At 40.2% G+C, this 24,682-nt stretch overlaps 3 protein-coding genes across 4 annotated transcripts; 1 reads left to right on the plus strand and 2 right to left on the minus strand.

The window, feature by feature from the left end:
• The first annotated feature begins 765 nt into the window (after positions 1-765).
• plekhb2 (pleckstrin homology domain containing, family B (evectins) member 2) lies at positions 766-7,372 on the plus strand. The gene is made up of 8 exons (XM_064989651.1): positions 766-849; positions 1,157-1,205; positions 1,542-1,694; positions 1,884-1,986; positions 2,099-2,138; positions 3,798-3,884; positions 5,543-5,660; positions 5,851-7,372. Exons 2-8 carry the CDS (start codon positions 1,169-1,171, stop codon positions 5,994-5,996), a joined length of 684 nt encoding a protein of 227 aa, XP_064845723.1. The 5' UTR covers positions 766-849; positions 1,157-1,168; the 3' UTR covers positions 5,997-7,372.
• Positions 7,373-9,514: 2,142 nt separating this feature from the next.
• On the minus strand, positions 9,515-16,892 carry LOC135556444 (vacuolar protein sorting-associated protein 4B-like). The gene is made up of 11 exons (XM_064989650.1): positions 16,583-16,892; positions 16,107-16,218; positions 15,604-15,754; positions 15,376-15,437; positions 14,007-14,126; positions 13,716-13,872; positions 13,399-13,547; positions 13,077-13,158; positions 12,658-12,877; positions 12,335-12,475; positions 9,515-12,239 (listed from the first exon to the last, which is right to left on the minus strand). Exons 1-11 carry the CDS (start codon positions 16,601-16,603, stop codon positions 12,138-12,140), a joined length of 1,317 nt encoding a protein of 438 aa, XP_064845722.1. The 5' UTR covers positions 16,604-16,892; the 3' UTR covers positions 9,515-12,137.
• Positions 16,893-17,502: 610 nt separating this feature from the next.
• LOC135556447 (ankyrin repeat domain-containing protein 29-like) lies at positions 17,503-22,691 on the minus strand. 2 transcript variants are annotated; one of them, XM_064989654.1, is made up of 10 exons: positions 22,499-22,691; positions 20,826-20,936; positions 20,102-20,200; positions 19,743-19,841; positions 19,480-19,578; positions 18,923-19,021; positions 18,682-18,780; positions 18,393-18,488; positions 18,117-18,215; positions 17,503-18,002 (listed from the first exon to the last, which is right to left on the minus strand). In XM_064989654.1, the coding sequence occupies exons 1-10, from the start codon at positions 22,508-22,510 to the stop codon at positions 17,919-17,921; spliced, it is 897 nt and encodes a 298-aa protein (XP_064845726.1). In that variant the 5' UTR covers positions 22,511-22,691; the 3' UTR covers positions 17,503-17,918. The 2 variants fall into 2 exon arrangements, with proteins under 2 accessions (XP_064845726.1, XP_064845727.1); XM_064989655.1 differs by lacking the exon at positions 22,499-22,691 and having other exon boundaries at positions 20,767-20,919.
• Between the last annotated feature and the right edge of the window lie 1,991 nt (positions 22,692-24,682).

Genomic DNA, 24,682 nt, shown 5'->3' on the forward strand with positions numbered 1-24,682 from the left:
GTGCGTCTTGCTAGCTGTTACTCAAATGGCGAGGGGCTGAAGCTCATCGCCTAGAACTCAAATTGCTCGGGGCTGGCTCACGTGTAGGAAAATGTAGGGGAAATGGCGGGGCACAGCTTCCAGAAAAGCAGTCGCTTTCAAACTAGGATTTGGCTAATTGTGTTAAACAGGAATTCTGCATGTATGAACTACACATTAACACATCCATCCCAAAGCGGGAGTTTAAAAAAAGACTTATTAATCACCGAAGTTCCGGAGCATGTAGTTAAGCAAGCTAGCTAACTATATTATTAGCAATGTTGGCTAACTTATCAAGCTAAAATCTTACTGATGTAAGAATTGTTTCAACCTCAAAAACACTTGAACACAATCATGTCGGATTTCCGACCTCCCAGTTTCCCATTTCGCACAAGCACGCAACGTCACATATTGATGATTTTCCCACTAGTGTTGGAGGGACATTTAAGTGGATTTTCCCTGTCATATGTGGTAAATACCACCTTCCCCACTTGGTTATGAACAAAGCATTCATTAGCTAAACATTAATTACAGATATTCATAATTCATGACATCCTAGATTTTCTTTGTTTCAAAAGATACAGATTTGAACATGTCCTTATGATTGGATAACTTTAGGGTTTGGCTCCTTTATATTTTAAAAGTAAAAAGTAAAGACAATAACGACTTATTATTGTAACATTACAGGGAACGAATAATATGCTTGTTTATCGTGGCTTCAATTCCCAGCATTCTAATTAAGGACCAGTCAGCTGATATTGATGATGTCATTCAAAACAAGACAGTTAACTTTTGTCCTCTCAGGGCTTTGAAAAGGACGTTCCACAAGAGGTAATTTAATTACAGATATGGCATGTGTAGCTAGTCATATTATAATCGACAGCAATATTGTCTGAATAAGCTTCAAAACATAGTTTACCAAAGTGTCAAATGCCAACTGCCAACGTAAATAGATTCGGTCAGCTAACGTTCCCCAGCTAACGTTAGTTAGCATACCAGGCACTAGTGTAGGCAGTGAGTGTTACGATGGTTTAGCTAAACTAGCTATTAGATATGAAAATGACCTTGTAGATAGTTAAATAGATTTCGCTATATCCAGTAAGCATTTTTGTTGTTGTTTCCAAATGTTTATTTTCAGAGTAACCTAACGATGTCGATTGTGAAAAGTGGCTTCCTCCATCGGCAGAGTGAGTGGAGCTGTAGCTAACGTTAGCTGTACACTGTCACTAGTGCAGTACACAAGTCTGTCACAAACCTGGAGTGTAATCATTACTCCAAACGTTTTGCAACGAAAACTAGCGTTTCTATTGGACAGATTCATGTAGGTTCCTCCATGTTTTCTGAACATGTTCAATAGAAGTGCTTGTTTTCGTTGCAGAAATGTTTTCTTTTGTTTTTTTCCTGACACTTCACAGAATTTCGTCATGTAGTTTTCCCATAACACCATGGGCTTTTTGGGGCTTAGACCTGTGTTTGCAAAAAGTGCTAAGAGTAATTATATTTCATTTAATTAAATGATACAGGCACTATTCTGCGGCGGTGGAAGAGGAACTGGTTTGATCTGTGGTCTGATGGGCGGCTGGTTTTCTATGATGACCAGCACCGGCGAGATATGGAGGATGAGATCCACATGAGAGTGGACTGCATTAACATTCGCAGTGCAACTGCATGTCAAGGTACTTCACTACTTACATCTGCTATACTTTTCTATCCAATCCTCTCAACTCACAGTAGGATAAAATGTGAACTCCCCCCCCCCGCTCTAACTGTAAGTCACCCTGCATAAGAGTGTCTACTCAATGACTGAAATGTATCCACACCAACCCATCAACCAACAGTCCCATCCACCTTTTCACTGTCCACAGATCTAAACCCTCCAGAGGGCAGAAGTCGGGATGCCCTGCTCCAGATAGTCTGCAGAGATGGACGGGTTATCAGCATTTGTGGAGACAGTGCAGATGATGCACTGTAAGACATCTTTCCCATTGTAATTAATATGACTGATTAGTTGTGTGTGTGTGTATATGGGTTAGCCTGCTGAAAACCCATGTTTATTCTTGTTTTCCCATCCTTGTTTCAGGGCATGGACCATGGCTCTCCAGGATGCCAGAATCAGCTCTGTGAGTTTCTGCTGGTCTGCAAAGACCCTCTGCCTGCATATCCTAGTCTACTTATGGACAGTATTATAGCTCAGGTCTTAATATACAGTACCAGTCAAAAGTTTGGACACACCTACTCATTCCAGTCTTTATTTTTACTATTTTCTACGTTGTGGAATAGTAGTGAAGACATCAAAACTATGAAGTAAGACATGGAATAATGTAGTAACCAACAATATTGTTAAACCAATCAAAATATATCTTATATTTGATATTCTTCAAAGTAGCCAAACCTTGACAGGTTTTCACTCTTGGCATTCTCTCAACCAGCTTCATGAGGTTGTCACCTGGAATGTGTTTCAATTAACAGGTGTGCCTTGTTAAAAGTTAATTTGTGGAATTTCTTTCCTTAATGCGCTTAAGCCAATCAGTTGTTGTGACAAGGTAGGGGTGGTATACAGAAGATTGCCCTATTTGGTAAAAGACCATGTCCATATTATGGCAAGAACAGCTCAAATAAGCAAAGAGAATCGACAGTCCATCATTACTTGTGAGACATGAAAGTCAGTCGATCAGGAACATTTCAAGAACTTTGAAAGTTTCTTCAAGTGCAGTCGCAAAAACCACAAAGATCTATGATGAAACTGGCTCGCATGAGGACCGCCACAGGAAAGGAAGACCATAGTTACCTCTGCTGCAGAGCATAATTTCATTAGAGTTGACTGCACTTCAGATTGCGGCCCAAATAAATGCTTCACAGAGTTCAAGTAACAGACACATCTCATCAACTGTTCAGAGGAGACTGCGTGACTCAGGCCTTCATGGTTGAATTACTGCAAAGAAACCACTACTAAAGGACACAAATAAGAAGAGTGCTCAGCATATGTGGGAACTCATTAAAGACTGCTGGAAAAGCATTCCAGGTTTAGCTGGTTGAGAGAATGTCAAGAGTGCAAAGCTGTCATCAAGGCAAAGGGTGGCTACTTTGAAGAATCTAAAATATAAAATATATTTTGATTTAACACTTTTTTTTGGTTACTAAATCAAATGTTATTAGTCACATGCGGCGACTACAACAGGTGAAATGATTACTTGCAAGCCCCTAACCAACAATGCAGTTTAAAAATATATATAATTACAGATAAGAACAAGCAAAAACAACATGATTCCATATGTGTTATTTCATAGTTTTGCTGTTTTCACTATTATTCTACAATGTAGAAAATAGTAAAAAAATAAAGAAAAACCCTTGAATGAGTAGGTGTGTCAACTTTTGACTGGTACTGTATATATATCCAACTGCAATTATAAACTGACATATAGCTTATTATTCACAAGAAACTGGGATGTGAACACAATGCATAGGAGAGTAATATTGTGATACTAACAGTGGTGTGAAATATAGGGAATTGTGTTAAGAGACAAGCGGTTTGTCCCCAGACCCAACACACACAGCACTGTCATTTCAAATGTGTAAATAATCTATAGAATGTGCGTGTAGTATTAATTTCATACTAACTAAGCACTATTATTTATTTGCTCTCGACTGTCATATCAAAGTTAATTGTTTTTCAAACACCATGGCTGCATTTACACAGGCAGTCCAATTCTGATATTTATTTTTGAGTAGGTGTGCGGAAACCTTTGACTGGTATTGTGTGTGTATCTCTTTATTTTTAGGTGGTCGCTCCTCCTCAGATTGGCTTTGCACAGCAAATTGTTGCTTCTGCCCCTCCTCCATATTCTGAATATGGTCCTCCACCTCCGGTATGTATGTGAACCTGCTGCCTAGACTTTACGTTTCTAAATATGCTTTGAGCAGTCTAGTGCTACCGCTTTAGTCTCCCGCTTTACTTACTCCACACTTTGTTGTTACAGCCTGATTTAAATCTACATGCAATACCCCTTAATGAGAGTGAACAGTTGGTTTTTATACATTTTTGCACATTTATTGAAAATAAAATACAGAAATATCTCATAAGTATTCACACCCAAGTCAATACTTTGTAGAAGCACCTGTAGCAGCGATTTATAGCTGTGAGTCTTTCTGGGTAAGTCTGAGGTTTCCACACCTGGATTGTGCATAATTTGCCCATTTATTCTTGAAAAAAGTATTCAAGCTCTACCATTTCAGGTCTTGCTGTAGATTTTCTAGTAGATTTAAATCCAACTGTAACTCAGCCACTCAGGAACATTGACTGCCTTTGTATGCAAGTCTGGTAAAGATTTGGCCGTGTGTTTTAGGATATTGTCTTGCTGAAAGGTGAATTCATCTCTGTGTCTGGTAGAAGGCAGACTGAACCAGATTTTTCTCCAGGATTTTGCTTGTGCTTATTAGCTCTATTTCTTTTCTTTTTTTCAAAATCCTAACAAACCTCCCCCGTCCTTAACAAATACATGCATACCCATAACATGATGCAGCCAACACTATGCTTGAAAATATAGAGTGGTACTCAGTAATGTAATGTTTGGGGCAAATCCAACACACTTTGTATTCAGGACAAATAGCTAATTGCTTTGCCACATTTATTTGCAGTATTACTTTAGTTGGTGCCTTGTTGCAAACATGATGCATGTATTGGAGTATTTTTTTTTATTCTGTGCAGGCTTCCTTCTCTTCACTCTGTCAGTTAGGTTAGTATTGTGGAGTAACTATAGTGTTGTTGTTCCATCTTCAGTTTTCTCCAATCACAGCCATTTAAATCACTATTGGCCTCATGGTGAAATTCCTGAGCGGTTTTCTTCCTCTCTGGCAACTAAGTTAGGATGGACGCCTGAATCTTTGTAGTGACTGGGTGTATTGAGACAACATCCAAAGTGTAATTAAGAACTTCACTATCAAAGGGTTATTCAATGTCTGCCTTTAAAAAAAAAAATGTAAATGTAATTTCTTTCACACCAATAGGTGCCCTTTGTGAGACATTGGAAAACATCCCTGGTCTTTGTGGTTGAATCTGTGTTTGAAATTCACTGCTCGACTGAAGGACCTTACAATAATCTGTATGTGTTGGGTATAGAGATGAGGTAGTCACTAAAAAAATAATTCTGAACACTATTATTGCACACAGTGAGTCCGTGCAACTTATTATGTGACTTGTTAAGCAAATTGCCATAACAAAGGGGTTGAATAATTATTGACTTGAGACATTTCAGTTTTTTTTTAAACAATTCCACTTTGACATTATGGGGTATTGTGTGTTGGCCCGTGACAACAATGTAATCAATTTTACCTTCAAGCTGTAACACAACAAAATATGGATAAAAGTAAAGGGGTGTGAACTTTCTGAAGGCACTGTAACATGATGTTTATGCTATATATTGTGGTTTTGGATACATCTATATGGCTTGCATCAGTTCTCTTGATTCCAGGGCAGTAGTGGTAGTCTCTCCAATAGTGACACAAGTGATATCTGCCTTTCCAACAGGTTTATGTTCCGGATGCTTATGGAGGGTATGCCCCAGCTCCTCCTGTCCATGGCACACAAATCATTTACTCAGCTGATGGGCAGCCCTATGCTGTTGCATACCCCTATCAGTACCAAGGTACGCACAGGGTGAATTCACACTTTTTTAGTTTGCATGCTCCCGAAGGAATGTCGAAGTTACGTTGATAATCACATTTAATTAAATGTTCCTTTGTTCTTTTAATGGATTTAATCTTTCAGTTACTATTTTGCAATATAGCTTTTTTTCACCATTCTAACTCCAGTTAATGTTTCCCACTGATATGTAGGAGCATATCCTATGAGGAATCCCCAAGGGATGAATCAGGTTATTGTTCACGAGCGTCAACGTGACGATGGAGGAGACGTGGCTCTCAGCATGCTCGCTGGAGCTGCGACTGGATTGGCTCTTGGCTCTCTCTTCTCTGTCTTCTAGTGTCTTCATAGGAACAGCTTACAACGATACCCACCCCCAACTGACACACACCGTTCCCACATGTTGGTAGCACTGCAACTTCATCTCTAGCCATGTGACAGCGATGAAGGAGTTAAATGTATGTGATGGTTGGGCTTTGTTCACCTATGACGCATGATTGTGATGTGCCAGTAAATTACTCCATTTGTGTCCTTACCAAAACTTTTGATGTATTAATGCTCTAGCACTTTCTATTAGGCACAGTAGCTATTATGCAGCGTGCCTCTTTTGTTTGTACTGTCTGTCCTTTTGTTTGAAACACGAATGTACTTTTGAATAAACGCAAATGATAATTGGATATTATAATGCACATTTGAAGGAAAGGTTTTGAGAGATATTAAATATATATCTTTTCAGGTCTAGCAAATTTCAAGTGTTCTGATGTCCCATGTAGTAGAGTGGTTAATAAGAATGTGGAAAAGAGTATAGTGGCACCTGCCTGAGTGTGTAGGCTCCATTTCTTTGTTCCTTTGAGGGTTGTGCATCCTGATTCTTCACCTAAAACCTGTCTTACATCCAATGTGCTTTTGTGAGGGTTTTCTACTTCATCTTTGTCATTTTACTCACCTTCATATGTTGTTACTTCATTATTGACATTCCTTTAATAACATGGTAGGATATTAGATATAATTTGTTAAGGGGAAGAGAACATGGGATTTGTTTTCTTCTTTACTACAGTCCTTGTTTTGTTTTCCTATGACTATTGTCAGCTGTTTAACCTGTATTTTATCTCCCGTTTGAATGGATTTTCAGGAAGATGCATGTGTTTGTTAGGGTATGCACAAGCGTCATCAGGTTCATCTTAAGTTTATCGCTGCTACAACAGAGAACTGAAAGATACTCCTTGACATTTTAATTGTTTTGACTTTACTCACACTCCCAAAATGATTTTTTAAATATTTAACTTTTTCCTGTTACTGATATTAATGGTATATTTGACTAATTACATTGTGCTCTTTGGTTAAGTGGATAAGTTACTAGCTAAATAATTGAGTGGCCTCGTTTTTTTTTTTTTTTTTTTCACTGAACACATCATAGAGACTGGTTTCTCACCTATTAACCTTTTATATTCAATTTCAAAGTCTTATATTTCATTCAAAGTTATGCCACCTTGTATAGACATTTGGAATACTAGGTTATGTTTCCTCTTTTGACATGAAAGTTGTATACAGTAATTTATGATATAGGATATTTATTTGATAACAAATGAAGTAAAAATCATACCTTACATTTCAAATGGGAAACATGCTTTGTTATGCAGAATTAATGCATTGCTTATTGCTCTTCAGTGATGTATGCCATTTTAACCATTATGTATTAAATGATCATTAAATTCACATTAATTCACTTTTGAAACTATATGTAAATCTGAGCAACTTCTGAGTTCCACCTTGGCTCAAGGGAAGCTGCTTGATGTCACACGGGCTGCGTTTACACAGACAGCCCAATTCTGATCTCTTTTCCAGTAATTTGTCTTTTGACTGGTCATTTGACCAATCACATCAGATCTTTTTCAGATCTGATTGGTAAAAATACCAATTACAGAAACTAAATATCAGAATTGGCCTGCCTGTGTAAACTCAGCCATGTTTTTTTTTAAACAATCAACTTTGATATGACAGTCGAGAGCAAATCAATGATAGTGCTGAGTTAGTATGAAATGTATACTACACGCACATTCTATAGATTATTTACACATTTGACATGACAGTGCTGTGTGTTTGGTCTGGGGACAAAACACTTGTCTCTTAACACCGTTCCCTATATTTCACACCACTGTTAGTATCACAATATTACTCTCCTATGCATTGTGTTCACATCCCAGTTTCTTGTGAATGATAAGCTATATGTCAGTTTATAATTGCATTTGGAAATATATACAGTACCAGTCAAAAGTTTGGACACACACCTACTCATTCAAGGGTTATTCCTTATTTTTACTATTTTCTACATTGTAGAATAATAGTGAAGACATCAAAACTATGAAATAACACATGGAATCATGTAGTAACAAAAAATTGTTAAACAAACCAAAATATATTTTATATTCTTCAAAGTAGCCACCCTTTGCCTAGATGACAGGTTTGCACACTTGGCATTCTCTCAACCAGCTTAATGAGGTATTCACCTGGAATGCGTTTCAAGTAACAGGTGTGCCTTGTTAAATGATAATTTGTGGAATTTCTTTACTTAATGCATTTGAGCCAATCGGTTGTGTTGTGACAAGGTTGGGGTGGTATATAGAATACAGCCCTATTTGGCAAAAGACCAAGTTCATATTATGGCAGGAACAGCTCAAATAAGCAAAGAGAAACAACAGTTCATCATTACTTTAAGACATGACAGTCAGTCAATCCAGAAAATGTCAAGAACTTTGAAAGTTTCTTCAAGTGCAGTCACAAAAACCATCAAGCGCTATGATGAAACTGGCTCTCATGAGGAACATCACAGGAAAGGAAGACCCAGAGTTACTTCTGTTGCAGAGGGTAAGTGTTCATTTGAGTTAACTGCACCTCAGATTGTAGCCAAAATAAATGTTTCACAGAGGTCAAGTAACAGACACATCTCAACATCAACTGTTCAGAGGAGACTGCGTGAATCAGGCCTTCATGGTTGTTTTGCTGCAAAGAAACCACTACTAAAGTACACAAATAAGAGATTTGCTTGGGCCAAGAAACACAAGCAATGGACATTTGACCGGTGGAAATCTGTCCTTTGGTCTGATTAATCCAAATGTGATATTTTTGGTTCCAACCACTGTGTCTTTGTGAGTAGGTGAACGAATATGATCTCCGCATGTGTGATTCCCACTGTGAAGCATGGAGAAGGTGCGATGTGTGGGGGTGCTTTACTGGTGACACTGTGATTTATTTAGAATTCAAGGCACACTTAATCAGTATGGCTACCACAGCATTCTGCAGCGATAAGCTATCCTATCTGGTTTGCGCTATGTGGGACTGTCATTTGTTTTTCAACAGGACAATGACCCCAAACACACCTCCAGGCTGTATAAGTGCTCTCTGACCAATGAGAGTGATGGAGTACTGCATCAGATGACCTGGCCTACACAATCACCCGACCTCAACCCAATTGAGATTGTTTGGGATGAGTTGGACCGCATTGTGAAGGAAAAGCAGCCAACAAGTGCTCAGCACATGTGGGAACTCCATAAAGACTATTGGAAAAGCATTCCTCATGAAGTTGGTTGAGAGAATGCCAAGAGTGTGCAAAGCTGTCATCAAAAAAAAAATAATTGAAAAATATTTTTTGATTTGTTTATCAATTTTTTGGTTACTACATGATTCCATGTGTGTTATTTCATAGTGTTGATGTCTTCACTATTATTCTACAATGTAGAAAATAGTAAAATAAAGAAATACCCTTGAATGAGTAGGTGTTCTAAAACCTTTGACCGGTAGTGTATATATAAAAATATACATTCATCCAAAGATAAGTAAAGTAAAACCAAACATCAGTCATTTCATTAAGTAATAGTTTTATGTACATATATGTTCAAGATCAGAACACAACAAACTGGATACCTCTGGAAAATCCCAGAAAATAATCTTGAATACATAATTATAGAAAAACCCACAGTCATACATGTTAACAGTATTGCCAAAAGAATACATCATGATCGTTCATTCTTCTTTTATGAAGACAAACTCCTCCCTTCTTAGCATTGTTCAATGCTATTCACCTCACCCCAGTGACCAGACAATATGTAAACTGCTCAAATGAGAAAATAAAAGACTACTACTGTACATTGAGGTTTATACATTTTTCTCTATAAAAGAAAAGTCTGAAGTTATAGAAACACAGCTGAATATAATCATTACCAAGTAAGGAACTACCTGAATATGCGTCTTTTTTTAATAGGGTATCTGAAGTTTCATTGGCTATAGTGGAAAGTGAGAGGATATACAGTGCAATTGGAAAGTATTCAGACCCCTTGACTTTTTCAATCTACACACAATACCTCATAATGACAAAGAAAAAACTGTTTTTTAGAAATGTTTGCAAATGTATTAAAAATTAAAATTAAAATATCTAATTTACATAAGTATTCAGATCCTTTACTCATTACTTTGTTGAAGCACCTTTGGCAGCGATTACAGCCTGGAGTCTTCTTGGGTACGATGCTACAAGCTTGGCGCATCTGTATTTGGAGAGTTTCTCTCATTCTTCTCTGCAGATCCTCTCAAGATCTATCAGGTTGGATGTTGAGCGTCGCGGCACAGCTATTTTCAGGTCTCTCCAAAGATGTGTGATTGGGTTCAAGTCTGGGCTCTGGCTGGGCCACTCAAGGACATTCAGAGACTTGTCCCAAATCCACTGCTGCGTTGTCTTGGCCGTGTGCTTAGGGTCGTTGTCCTGTTGGAAGGTGAACCTTTGCCCCAGTCTGAGGTCCTAAGCATCCTGGAGCAGGTTTTCATCAAGGATCCCTCTGTACTTTGCTCCGTACATCTTTCCCTTGATCCTGACTAGTCTCCCAGTCCCTGCCACTGAAAAACATCCCTACAGCATTATGCTGCCACCACCATGCTTCACTGTAGGGATGGTGCCAGGTTTCCTCCAGACGTGATGCTTGGCATTCAGGCCAAAGTGTTCAATCTTGTCTATATTGTTCTGAGAGTTTTTAGGTGCCATTTGGCAAACTCCAAGCAGTCTGTCATGTGGCTTTTACTGAGTAGTGGCTTCCATCTGGTCACTCTACCGTAAAGGCCTGATTGATGGAGTGCTGCAGAGATGGTTGTCCTTCTGGTTCTCCCATCTCCACAGAGGAACTCTGGAGCTCTGTCAGAGTGACTTTCGTGTCGTTGGTCATCTCCCTGACCAAGACCCTTCTCCCCCGATTGCTCAGTTTGGCCCGGAGGCCAGCCTAGGAAGAGTCTTGGTGGTTCCAAGCGTCTTCTATTTAAGAATCAAGAATCAATCCAATCAAGTTGTAAAAACATCTCAAGGATGATTAATGGAAACAGGATGCGCCTGAGCTCAATTTCGAGTCTCATAGCAACGGGTCTGAATACTTATGTAAATAAGGTATCCGTTTATTTGTAATACATTTGCAAACATTTCTAAAAACCAGTTTTCACTTTGTCATTATGGAGTATTGTGTGTAGATTGATGAGAAAAAAATATTTGATCAATGTTAGAATAAGGCTAACAAAATCAAGGGGTCTGAATACTTTCCAAATGCACTGCACATTGATTCTTCTTCAAGGCACAACTTGTACAAAACATTTGAAGTCTGCAAAGATGTGGGAAGTACAATTTAAGGGGTCAAAAACACTTTACAAAGGATTATTGCTCACTCTATTACTGATTTCCCTTGAAGATCAATAATCATTGGGTTTTATTACATTTTAACATACCCCCACCAACCCATTCCAAAGTACTTTTACTTTCTTTTGACCAGCAAGGCACTCAGTCTAACATCTTCTTTCAAAAACAGCGTACAGAAAAACAATATGAAAATACTCTACATAAAAACTGATGAAAGAAAATTGTAATCATTAAAGTTGCTGGTAGTTAATCATGATATGGTCCTCTTCAATGAGTGCTGCTCCATCAACGCAGAGTCAAAATTACAGATCTTGGTAAGAAAAATGAATACAAAGAAAAAAACAAAGAAAAAAACATCGGTAAACAATGTCCAAACACATTACAGTACAACAAAACAGGCAATCCTCATCTATCTTGTCAAACCATAGATGCACTTCAAGGAGTAACGGACTTTTGGAGGAGTTATTGTAATGCACAATTGCATGCATTGCTTGTTTGATGCCATCAAGGCCAAAACAGACACTTTAGTGTTTTAAAGCATAAATTATAAATACTTTTCATGAATCCATATTATTTGAGACAATCACCATCTTCAACCAATCTATCTTTGTAAAAAGAAAAGTTGCATACTATGGGTACACTATTATGGGTATGTATTGGCAACTAACAAAGCAAGTCAACAAATTAACATACATGAAACATGAAGCCCCTTTGCTACTTGTGAAGAAAAAGTAGAGTAGCAAATGCAGGCCTGAGAACCAGTGAAGAAAAAGGATATGAGAAAGGAAAGTTGTGTTCGCATTATCTGGTTGAGTATTAGCCTTCCTGACCAAAGTCCTCTGTGAACTTCTTGAGTTTGTCCAAGTCCTGCTCGTTCACAGTTGGCTTGGTGTTGTGCAGTGACCTCAGCATATCAGCCTGTGAACAGCATATCAGAATGGTCAGTTAGCATCACATACTTGCTCCCTCATGTTCAAAATCTAAAATATCTATGTTTTTGGGGTTCTTCTCACCATGCAAACAATGGGCTCCATGAGTTTCTCCCCATTAACATCCATCCAGGTCATCTCTATGGCGTCTGGATCTCCTGGTGAGCATGGGGTCAGGAGATCGTCTACCACGAGGTTGGGATGGTTCCATGATGACCCTTGGACCTGGGTGTATGAAGAAGAACGCATGGGCAAAAATGGTACATGGATTTGTGATAACTGATGTTTCATTGACAGAGTATTCACATGACTCAATGCTTCCTTTACAACTATCAGATGAGGAAAATTAAATGAATTAAGATTCACTGCACCAAGGTGAGCCCTGTCCGTGTTTGAATGTCACATACCCGTTTGAAGTGAGTGGCCGACTGCACCTTCCTGACTGGCTGCATGAGGGCGTCCCTTACGATGACGCTGATGTCTGCTCCAGAGTAGCCTTCCGTCTTCTTACCCAGGGTCACATAGTCTGATTCAGTGAGCTCATTGGGGGTGGAGCCCAGATGCAGCTTGAACATGAAGGAGCGGGCTTGCCCCTCAGGCAGAGGGATATAGATCCGCTTCTCAAACCTGAGGCACAGAAACACGACAGTTGTGATATCTTATATGGGAATGTTTATATGAAGATACAGTAAGGGTCATCCCATTATTTATCTCTAATGTTTAACAATCTGCTTAATAAGAGTCACTTGGTCCCAAAATGGTGAATAATACATATTCACAATAAGATAAAGGACTTGAGATCATCAGAGGATAAATATGCACTGACCTTCTCCTAATAGCAGAGTCCAGTGTCCAGGGGATGTTTGTGGCTCCTAGAACCAGGACTCCCTCATTGTCATTTCCAACACCTCAGAGAAGAGAGATAATTATTTTAATATACAGCTGATTCAGTCAAAAGGAAAGCTAAAATCTGGCACGAAAAATGGTTGTATAGTTGTTCTAGTGACACCGTACCAACAAAAAGGTTCAGTGCCAAAGCAGTTGTGGCCAAAGCAGTTGTGTCAATACTCAAGGTACAAGGTAATCAGGATCTGAGGCAAGGCTTGTGTAACTTCACAATCTGTCAGCCCAGTGGCTGGCTCTCTCACCCTGCATCTGGACCAGGAACTCAGTCTTGATGCGGCGGGCTGCTTCACTCTCGTTCTCACTCCTGGAGCCACACAGAGAGTCTATCTCGTCAATGAAGATGATGGAGGGCCTGTTCTCCCTGGCCAGGCTGAACAGGTTCTTCACCAACCTGAAGATAGAAAGAGTTGTGGAGAGTGAATATGAGACCAAAGGACAGTGTGGGAGAAGAATACAGAGGAGAAGGAGAGAGATAGGGATGTATGAGAAATATCCTTTCAAATAGTATATTTATTTGATTGCATAGCAACCTGCCAACCCTCCTTGCCCCATCACTCACTTTTCACTCTCCCCCAGCCACTTGGACACCAGGTCAGAGGAGGAGATAGAGAAGAAGGTAGAGTTGTTGGCTTCTGTGGCCACAGCCTTGGCCAGATAAGACTTCCCTGTACCAGGAGGGCCAAACAGCAGGATCCCTCTCCATGGAGTTCGCTTTCCTGGACACCAAAGACAAATATACTTAGATATTCTTTATTGAAAACGATTTACTCGTCAGATGCACTGTTGCAAGTCACAATACATCTGTTAATATCTAGAATGTTATGTGTTTCTTGAATTCCATTATTCATACCGGTGAAGAGGTGAGGGAATTTGATGGGCAAGATGACAGCTTCTTTAAGGGCCTCCTTTGCACCCTCAAGCCCAGCTACATCATTCCACTTGATGTTTGGCTTTTCCATGACGATGGCCCCTGTAACATAGATAGAAGTTGGTGAAATGTAGTACGGCAAATGGGGATGTAACAAATGTTAAAATGTTCTTAACGTTTAAAGTGCCATTTTTTTCTGCTTCAACTGAGAAAAATACACACAAAAAAAGACATGCGAACTCACAATGCAGACATGGTCCTGCGTCTGACCGCTAGGTGGCAATGCAGTTCAAACTACCGCAGTCATGGCTACCAAATGGCGCTCACCTTACTACTGTCCCCCACACACTCAGCAACGAAGGTAGTTAATGCCATCTTTAGGTTCTCTGGGGTGTGCCTCTCCTCCATGTCCTAAGTGGTTAGTACATGGGACTTCATGTCCCACTTCTCATCAATGTGATGGCTTGTTGCGGTGATGTATGACAGCGTGTTCATAGAAATCCAACAATCTGTTGTTAACACCACGTATGGTGTTTGAGATCTCGACCATTGTACTTCCAGAGCAATCATTGTACAATTTCTGTACAATTTTTTTTTTTTTTTACAATTTCACTGTACAATTTGTACACTCTTGTAGTCTGGTTCTAGATATGCCATTAGGACATTGAAGCCGGTATTCTCTACCCTTAACCATGGCTGCATATCAGCTGCAATGATTTCTGTAATCAGCGATGTGATTTTCTCACTCCATCCCTTATCGCACTTCTTTCGTGTGAAGAGCCTGTTTAATGTCTGTTGTTGGGGGCCTGCGCTGTTGCCAGCAATGGGTTGGGGCTCACGGTAATGGTGTCTCCCTTTCAGATGTTTTAGCATTGCTCCTGTTCTGCCTCTGCACTAGCTCAATTCACCACCTTCTCATTTAACTTCTTAAAGTATTGCCATAAAGGGCTTCGCTGCTGTCGCTTCCCTGTCTCACTCTCCGAAAATTTTTCCAACGGTTAACAATGATGATGTGTGGAGCCCTTTATATCTGTGGGAAATAATTTGAAAGAAGCATTTCTCCTCCTACTAACTTTACAGCATTGTTGGGTTAAGTATTTGTTCAATTTCTTTTTTTCCCTTCATGATGATGATCGGGACCTGTTAGTGGTAGTTTTGTGATAACTGCACTGTGAACATCCTTTTTTCGGTTTAGGATTTTTGTAAACGTTAACGATACAAATTTAGTTTAAACGTTCACACCCCTGACAGCAAATATCGCTTTTTATCATTCAAATCAAATACTGCATAAAAGCTTTGTATGAGCCACACTAAAATGCTGAAAAGTGAAGTAGCTGATAATATAACTCACCTGAGAGTTGATTTTTAAACTTCTTTTTCTCTGGGTCACCTTCACCTTCATCACTGTCATTCCTGCAAAAGAAAAAACAAAGTAGTTTGAGATCACTGTACTGATAAGGAGGCCCACCTTTATGCCACATGAAAAGTATAAACACAGTTCAAAAGAACCAATAATCAGATCAGAATGAAGGATTGGTAAGGATTATTACACATCTCAGGATTTCTTATGCTCACTCACCCTTTGTCATCAGAGCCAGACTCCTTGACAGGCTTGGCTGGAGGGGCCTTATCCTTCTTCTTTAAGTATTCCTTCAGCTTCTCTGCTCGATCCAGGTACTCTGCACACTTTGCCCTGATGCTCTGCTTGGCCTTGTCTCCCTGGGCCTCATCTGCAGGGAGAGGAAATGTAACAGGTTGGCATCACATTATGTCCAAGGCTGGGTAATCTTCACACGTGGGTCATTCAATGTCAAAGTGAAACAAAACTGTTAATGTTGTTTCCTGAACAAATTGTTCATGTTGATCCATAGCTCCTAATGGGGTCATTTAAAGTTCATTCCAAACTCTGAGGTCAAAGGTGCACAGTTCATAATCATGTCAGTCACACATATATCAGTAAATGAAAGGGAACAGAAAAACAAAGTAGCCTATGTAGATGTTCTGTGTTTGCAGTATAAATGCAAATTAAGAACTTGAAAAAAGAAGTAACAGGAAGTTGAACTGAGATAAGAGACAACTCACATTTAACAACATGAAGGAAGTATTGAATGGAATGCTGGTACAACCGGAGAGCTTCCTCGTAGTTTTTAGCCTTATCCTCTTCTGCAGCCTTGCTTGCAAGATCTATTGCTTTCTGTAACACAATGCATGGGCTATGTTAAAGAAGAACCATAACAACAGAGGGTCGAGCATTAGCATGACGTCATGATCTTGCGGGGCTCTGTTAAAGAAGAACCATAACAAGAGGGTAGGGCATTATCATGACGTTATGATCTTGTTCCGCAAGATGTCACAAAGGTATGTCAAAATGGCATTTGTAAATGGAAAATCAGAAATCATACACACTTAGTTGATGCGAATTCATTAAATACTCTGGGTCAAGAGAGACATTAACTAGACAAACGTATAATAACGCCATATGAACCCACAGTAGACTAACGATACAATCCTGTGTTAGCTAACTTATTTATTTTGTATCTGGCTGGAGATTCACTCACCTGTAAATTGTTATTAGCCATGGGTGCTGGTTACGTACGATGGTAAAAATAACCCACCGTAGAATTTCACTCGTCTCAGTAAATCAACGTGCAATAGCTATAATACGACGTTATTAGCTCTGGTTAGTGTTTTGTTGTCATTTTGGTGACAGTTCTTTAATTCTTCGGAATCTCTTCCGCATCAAGATGTCGAGTGTCACTTCCGCCTATGGTTTACACGTGACATCAACACAAAAAGAGACGAGAGTTTTTTCTGACCTGTCGTTGTCAATTTACTGCGGTCAATTTCACGGCCTATTCTTAAAATCTATGTGCGTTGCATATGCGATAAATGAGGTCAGACAAAGAGCATCAGACACATTTACATGGATTCAGTTTCTTGGTGATTTATAAATACACCAGATGACAATTAAAGGGCGTTGTGTTGAAACCACCGTGCCTCCATCTTGGCACTCCCCACTGTGGTAATTTCTTGGGAGAAGCTATATAAATGCATTAATTAACGTCTACATTCGTTTTCGCCACATTTACTCTATTACAGATACCTTAATGCATACTTTTAAATTATATTATGTGAGCTAAACATAAACATTTAAAATATCTAAAAACATTGGTTGTATAATGTTTTGAGATGACTAATGTTACTGTCCCCACTACAACAAAAAATGCTTAAATACATGTAATTTTGTCCTTGAAACATTAAATTGAAATACCATAGAATTCCATTCATTGCTATGGAGGACTGCTCCTACTGGAGAGTGCCAATATGGCCGAACGGTGGCTTCAAAGTCTCTCAATGGCCAAACTCAGCATCTAAATATCCAGAGTTTATATAGATCATTGGTACCAACGGTAAGTACACTGACCTCTAGTGACTTGTTATTATAGCACATGTTAATGACTTGGTCACAGGAGAAATGTTGTTTTTTCTTCCACATTCATATTTTATTTAACCCAATGTACAGTATTGCATTTACTAAAATTGCAGAAATAAAAAAATGCAAAATATTTAGAAATATCACAGCACCAGGATACAATATTTTAGAAACTAAAACTATACAGCAAAGTTAGAACAACACCTCAAACAAAAGGATGTACATGGCAAAATAACTCTAGCCACAAATGGATGCATTTTGGTAGTAGGCTACATATTGATATGTCCAGTTACGTTTACTCCAAATAGCATTGTGTTTTCTGAAGCTGCAATTGAAAGCAAGCACCATATAAGTATTGTAGTGTGACTGAATCCTGTTAGTTTGTTCTCTGTTGTTCGGAGCCCTCGGTGCATTTCTCTCCATAAAACAACCATGGTCTAAGGTGGGAACTAGGATTGTCATCAACTACTTCCATTTAAGAGTTGTGGTCGCAGAGCACTCAGGATGCGATCACTCTTTGTAAGATCTGCTGGCAGTTCATTGTTCTGCAAAGAAAACAAAACCAGTCATGAAAAAATAATCAACCAGAGCAACATCCTAAAATGCATCCTTCTCCTCTGCTTTGCTTCTTCTCCCCTGTACACACTGCAGTGATTTACCTTGTTGGGTAGTGTGGGGTCTGCATTGGCCCCGAGCAGAAGGTTTACACTTTTATGATTGCCACCCATGACAGCAGCGTGGAGGACTGTGGAACCATTCTGGAGAAATGGAATGGTGAAGCCACTTAACTAACGGCTGGTTCTTATCACTAAAACACTGATAATGTTTTACAATACAATGTTTCACAATATACTTCTGAATAAAAACTACTCCTCTGGGTCATGGCCAGAGACAGGAGACGGCAAAGAGAAAGCATCACTGCCTAGATATCTTACCTTGAGAAGGCCCATTGAAGGGGAAAACTTGAGGAGCTCCTCAATGACACTGTTGTGTCCTTTGAAAGCTGCCTTGAATAATGCAGTTGACCCGTCCTTCAATAAGATCAAAAGAAACATGAGAGATTGACATTTTAATTGCCCATTCAATATATACTATGCCTAACACAAAGAAATGCATTTCAATAAATGACTTGATTGAATATATTGATGGAAGACAATCATCGTGTCTTTGTCAACCCACTGTGTACCCACTGTGTACCCACTGGGTTGCTAAAGGACAACATACTTTTCTGTCAGCATCCCGATCTGCACCACGCAGAAGTAAAACCTTCACTACTTCACTGTGTCCCATCTGGGCTGCCATCCACAGGGGGGCTGTGCCATCCTGGAGAGGAGGGATAGTGAGGAAGGGGGGTGAGAGAAAGAAAATTGAGACAAAATACAAGGAGGAAGAGGGTGAGAAGAGAGATGAAGAAGTCAGTCCCTCTATTGAAGTCCTCTATTATTGTTTGGGGGAGTGGCCTCACCTCCCTAGGGTGGTTAACTTTGGCTCCAGATGACAGCAGTTGACGTATGACAGTCACATGACCCTCCTGGGAAGCAAGGAAGAGTGGGGTGGCACCATCCTGAAACATGATATTAGAAACATGTCACAACAGCAAAGCAACTGCATGACAAAGTTATGCAATGTATGGCTTGTTCATGAATAGTAACACATATAATGGCACTGTTGTGGGTACACTGGATCTTATAGAAAGGAGAGAAAGAGGCTGATGTTTTAATGATGCAAAAAACACTATTGTCAATCACCAATATCATAACTAGTAGTGAGCAGAGAATCACTCTGTCGAAATGAATGTAGGCCTTACTGTATTGTTTTCATACAAACATGTAACATAGTTACACTGAGTAATCCAATCCCTTCTATGTATTGCATCAAACAAAATACATCTCATGTCTGACTCAGCGTTAACCTGAGAGGGTCTTCCAGTGGGATTTTGGTGTGTTGGACACTGTGAGGCTCTGCAGGAGTGTGGGAAAAGGACAGACATAGTGAGATGAGACAGGTGTTAGGGATGCTCACATGCAGCTGGTCATGAACATTGGCTCCATTCTTCAAAAGAGTGTCTACCACCTTAGAGTGGCCATACTGACAGGCTGCAGAGAGGGCTGTGCCACCGTCCTGCCAAACCATGAGAACACAGATTAGCAACATATCCCGCAGTGACTGGCACATAGAATATGACTATACACAGCAGACATCCAACACTGGATCACTGCCGTCAGCATATTTTGCCTGCCTCCCTGTGATGTTCTCTCTCTCTCTATGTAGGTGACACGGCATACCTTTGTCTGGAATTCAGTTGAGGCACCAAATTCAAAGAGGAGCTTTACTACTTCACTGTGTCCCTGCTGGGAAGCGAAGAAGAGGGCAGTGGAGCCTGTCTGAGGGTGGAAACATGCATTCAATGTCAGAAAGACCTTAAAAAAGGACATACACATTTTCTCAACACTTCAAACATCTTTACTGCTTATTGTTTCTACTTTAACCACATTAGTCTCAAAGCAACATCAATAATGCAACGCTAATTTCAGACGCTGTACTACGGAAAAGCAGATGGTTGCAGTTTATCTAGGAGCAGCACTAAAACCAAGGTATTTCTTCTAATGACACCAAGGTGTACTAAAGTGGGAGTATACTTTACCTCTCTCTGCAGGTTAATGTCAGCTCCCTGCATGATCAGCTCCCTGGCACAGTCACTGTGGCCATTGTAGGACGCCACCATCAGGGCTGTGGTGCGAAACTGGAAAGAGATCGAGGGATCACAATCAATCAACACCTCAGTACAGTCAGATCATTGTCTTACATGTCATTCAAACTGCACATGAAAGAAACCTGGAGGTATAGATTTTTTTTGTTTTTGTTTTGTTTTGTGTTTTGATTCTCCTCCTGACAACATAATTGCACACACAGCCCTACAAAGTACCACCCCTTGTCTGATGCTCCACCCAATCATTCACATTCCCTAATCTCTAAAGAAAGTTGCTGAAACATACTTCAACTTATCAGCGGAGACTTGACATAGCATTACATTTCAAATAGCACTCAACAATTAACAATTAGATGTGACACACATGGAAACTGCAAGCACCTGAACATGAGCAGACCTACAACACATTATTGAGACATACATACACCTGCACACACACACACGCACGCACACACACACACACACACACACACACACACACACACACACACACACACACACACACACACACACACACACACACACACACACACACACACACACACACACACACACACACACACACACAGAAGAGTTGTAGCTCTCTCTTTCTCTCCTACCACAGGTGGTTTATGGGTAAAGCGTGCAGCTGAGCCGCCAGGGCATGCAGCATCCGTACACTGTCTCTGCAGTCGGCATCCACACGGCCACTGTTGAGCAGTAACTGAAGCAGGGCCAAGTTCCCCTTTCGAGCTGCCCAAAACACAGCATTAGCCAGGGGCGTCTCCTTCTGTAGGACAAACACACATGATACAACATCGAACAGACACAAGTGTCAGATAACAGACCTGTAACCAGACTAAAATACACTATCTAAGGTATCATCACAGGTGTCAAAATTGGGCAAGTAATTTCTTTGCTGGTATTGGTCAGACAATGGGGGTTATAGCGAAAAACATTTAAAATGAGTTGCAGTCAGGCTCTTCCTGTTCACAATCAATATGAGAATCAATATGGACAGAGGCTCTTTGCACACACACACACGTTGATTATGCTCTTGCATTGGGTATGGTGTGGTTATATGGTCTCTGGTCTGGTTGTGTGTAGCTCCCACCCACTTATGTAGGTCCAAATGAATCTGGGTATGTTTAAAACAGACAGGAGAAAACGCAAACATCTAGCAACCCAAAAGTTGTGTTTGAATTTCATCACCATATCATTTTTAGCAAATGTTCAACTACATAATACTTTCTTAGCTACTTTGCAACTTCTTAGCATGTTAGCTAACCCTTCCCCTAACCTTAATTAACCCTTTAACCTTAAACCCTAGCCGAGCTAAGATTAAACTGTCATGTCGCTGCCACTTGGTCTCATAGCAATTCGTATTATTCTGTATGTGACAGGTAGCCTAGTGGTTAGAACTTTGGGCCAGTTCCCGAAAAGTTGCTGGATCGAATCCCTGAGCTGACAATGTATAAATCTGTCATTCTGCCCCTGAACAAGGCAGTTAACCCACTCTCGTCCGTGGTTGTAAATAAGAATTTGTTCTTAACTGACTAACCCAGTTAAATGAAGGTTACATTTGTTTGTTTTTTAAATCAGAGACATGCTAAGTTTCGTATGGTATGTATTAATTTGTGGATGTCCATCATCCATTTCTTATGATAAATTACATTTCGTATACGTTATGAATTCTCAAAAACCTACAATATGTTATGAATTGCAAAAACGTACAATATGTTATGAATTCCCAAAACGTATATGTTACGAATTCCAATGCGTTGTTGCTAACGTTGGCTAACGTTAGGTGGCTAATGTTAGCCAGAACAACTGGAAACTTGGAAAAATGCAGGTCAAATCATGATGTCAGTGATCTTCAGGTCTGAAAATCTGAGCTCGAGAAAGTGGCCGGAGTTCTCGAATTGGAATTTCGAGTTGGATGACCATTCAAATCGATTTTTTCCAGTCGGAGCTTGTTTAATTCCGAGTTACCAGATGTTTTGAACGCTGCATACGTCCGGGAAGACCATGACCACGAAAGTAAAGCAGCATATCTAATTTCCATTACGATGTTATTATTGCCCGCAAAGCCCCTGCGATGTATTAATTTCTTACGTGCGCATAACTCACCATAGGCCTATTCATAACAGCACAGATTAGAAACCATGTACGCAAAGAAAGTAAGCATTCGTAATGAGTAGATTATATTAGGCTACTCTCTCTTCATTAGGGCAGCCTATGCAGTAGTAGCTGTAGCTCTATTTTAGATCCCTTTAATATGGATATCTATATATAGTGGTGTTGAGTCAACTCAGCTACATATGCAGAAAAGCAGGAGAACGTTGAGATTACCTTGAACGACATCCTGTGGACCTCATTCGTGACTCATATTTCTTGCGTATGGGTTGTTGTTGCTAACGTCCCGATGGGTTTAACTGTAATAACGGCTGTAATTCGTTTTGCCACACTGACTGCTCCAAGGGTGTCGGCGCGCTGTTGGAAAAAAACACGCAGCAAATCCTCTGCAGTGCCGCTCCAGCCACACGCAGACAGGCGCACAAGTCACGACCGCTGCAGCTATGTCTGATTCGATTTCTTAGAGTCGTTTGTTCAACCAAATGAAACGAGTTCGATTCTGTTACAGTTTCATTTTGGAGGTAGTAGTTTATTTATCCTGAGGAAAAATAGACTGTTATTTTATATGTTTTTTGTTGTTGTTACACATAAGCCAGTCCTTGCTCCTAATGCCCCTAAACTCCAGAAAGTCGGCCATACAACTGTATTGGGGTATAGTGAGGTAAAATGAGGCATTTTAGACATTCAGCATCACTCTGTCAAGGGAAATATAGTATTTTTTTCTAACAAAGATATCGACATATTTTTGTCACAACTTATCCTTATCCCATTTTATGGGGAGAACAATCTACCCCAGGTAACGTTCTGAATAAAAGGGCAACTACACCCTCCACATTTTGGGGGGATTTTTTCCAGACCAAAAAAGTCTCCTGATGTGGAGACATTGTCGTGGAGCTGTTTGGATGTCTTCTGTTGTTGGCAGAAGTAGAGTACACCCATTTCTCCTGATGTGGAGACATTGTCGTGGAGCTGTTTGGATGTTTTCTGTTGTTGGCAGAAGTAGAGTACACCCATTTCTCCTGATGTGGAGACATTGTTGTGGAGCTGTTTGGATGTCTTCTGTTGTTGGCAGAAGTAGAGTACACCCATTTCTCCTGATGTGGAGACATTGTTGTGGAGCTGTTTGGATGTTTTCTGTTGTTGGCAGAAGTAGAGTACACCCATTTCTCCTGATGTGGAGACATTGTTGTGGAGCTGTTTGGATGTTTTCTGTTGTTGGCAGAAGTAGAGTACACCCATTTCTCCTGATGTGGAAACATTGTTGTGGAGCTGTTTGGATGTCTTCTGTTGTTGGCAGAAGTAGAGTACACCCATTTCTCCTGATGTGGAGACATTGTTGTGGAGCTGTTTGGATGTCTTCTGTTGTTGGCAGAAGTAGAGTACACCCATTTCTCCTGATGTGGAGACATTGTTGTGGAGCTGTTTGGATGTTTTCTGTTGTTGGCAGAAGTAGAGTACACCCATTTCTCCTGATGTGGAGACATTGTTGTGGAGCTGTTTGGATGTTTTCTGTTGTTGGCAGAAGTAGAGTACACCCATTTCTCCTGATGTGGAGACATTGTCGTGGAGCTGTTTGGATGTCTTCTGTTGTTGGCAGAAGTAGAGTACACCCATTTCTCCTGATGTGGAGACATTGTCGTGGAGCTGTTTGGATGTCTTCTGTTGTTGGCAGAAGTAGAGTACACCCATTTCTCCTGATGTGGAGACATTGTCGTGGAGCTGTTTGGATGTTTTCTGTTGTTGGCAGAAGTAGAGTACACCCATTTCTCCTGATGTGGAGACATTGTCGTGGAGCTGTTTGGATGTTTTCTGTTGTTGGCAGAAGTAGAGTACACCCATTTCTCCTGATGTGGAGACATTGTTGTGGAGCTGTTTGGATGTTTTCTGTTGTTGGCAGAAGTAGAGTACACCCATTTCTCCTGATGTGGAGACATTGTTGTGGAGCTGTTTGGATGTTTTCTGTTGTTGGCAGAAGTAGAGTACACCCATTTCTCCTGATGTGGAGACATTGTTGTGGAGCTGTTTGGATGTTTTCTGTTGTTGGCAGAAGTAGAGAGTACACCCATTTCTCCTGATGTGGAGACATTGTCGTGGAGCTGTTTGGATGTCTTCTGTTGTTGGCAGAAGTAGAGTACACCCATTTCTCCTGATGTGGAGACATTGTCGTGGAGCTGTTTGGATGTTTTCTGTTGTTGGCAGAAGTAGAGTACACCCATTTCTCCTGATGTGGAGACATTGTCGTGGAGCTGTTTGGATGTTTTCTGTTGTTGGCAGAAGTAGAGTACACCCATTTCTCCTGATGTGGAGACATTGTCGTGGAGCTGTTTGGATGTTTTCTGTTGTTGGCAGAAGTAGAGTACACCCATTTCTCCAGGCACCACTATACCACTGTATTAGCCC

Source organism: Oncorhynchus masou, chromosome 15, assembly GCF_036934945.1.
Source record: "Oncorhynchus masou masou isolate Uvic2021 chromosome 15, UVic_Omas_1.1, whole genome shotgun sequence".
NCBI classification, from domain to species: Eukaryota; Metazoa; Chordata; class Actinopteri; order Salmoniformes; family Salmonidae; genus Oncorhynchus; species Oncorhynchus masou.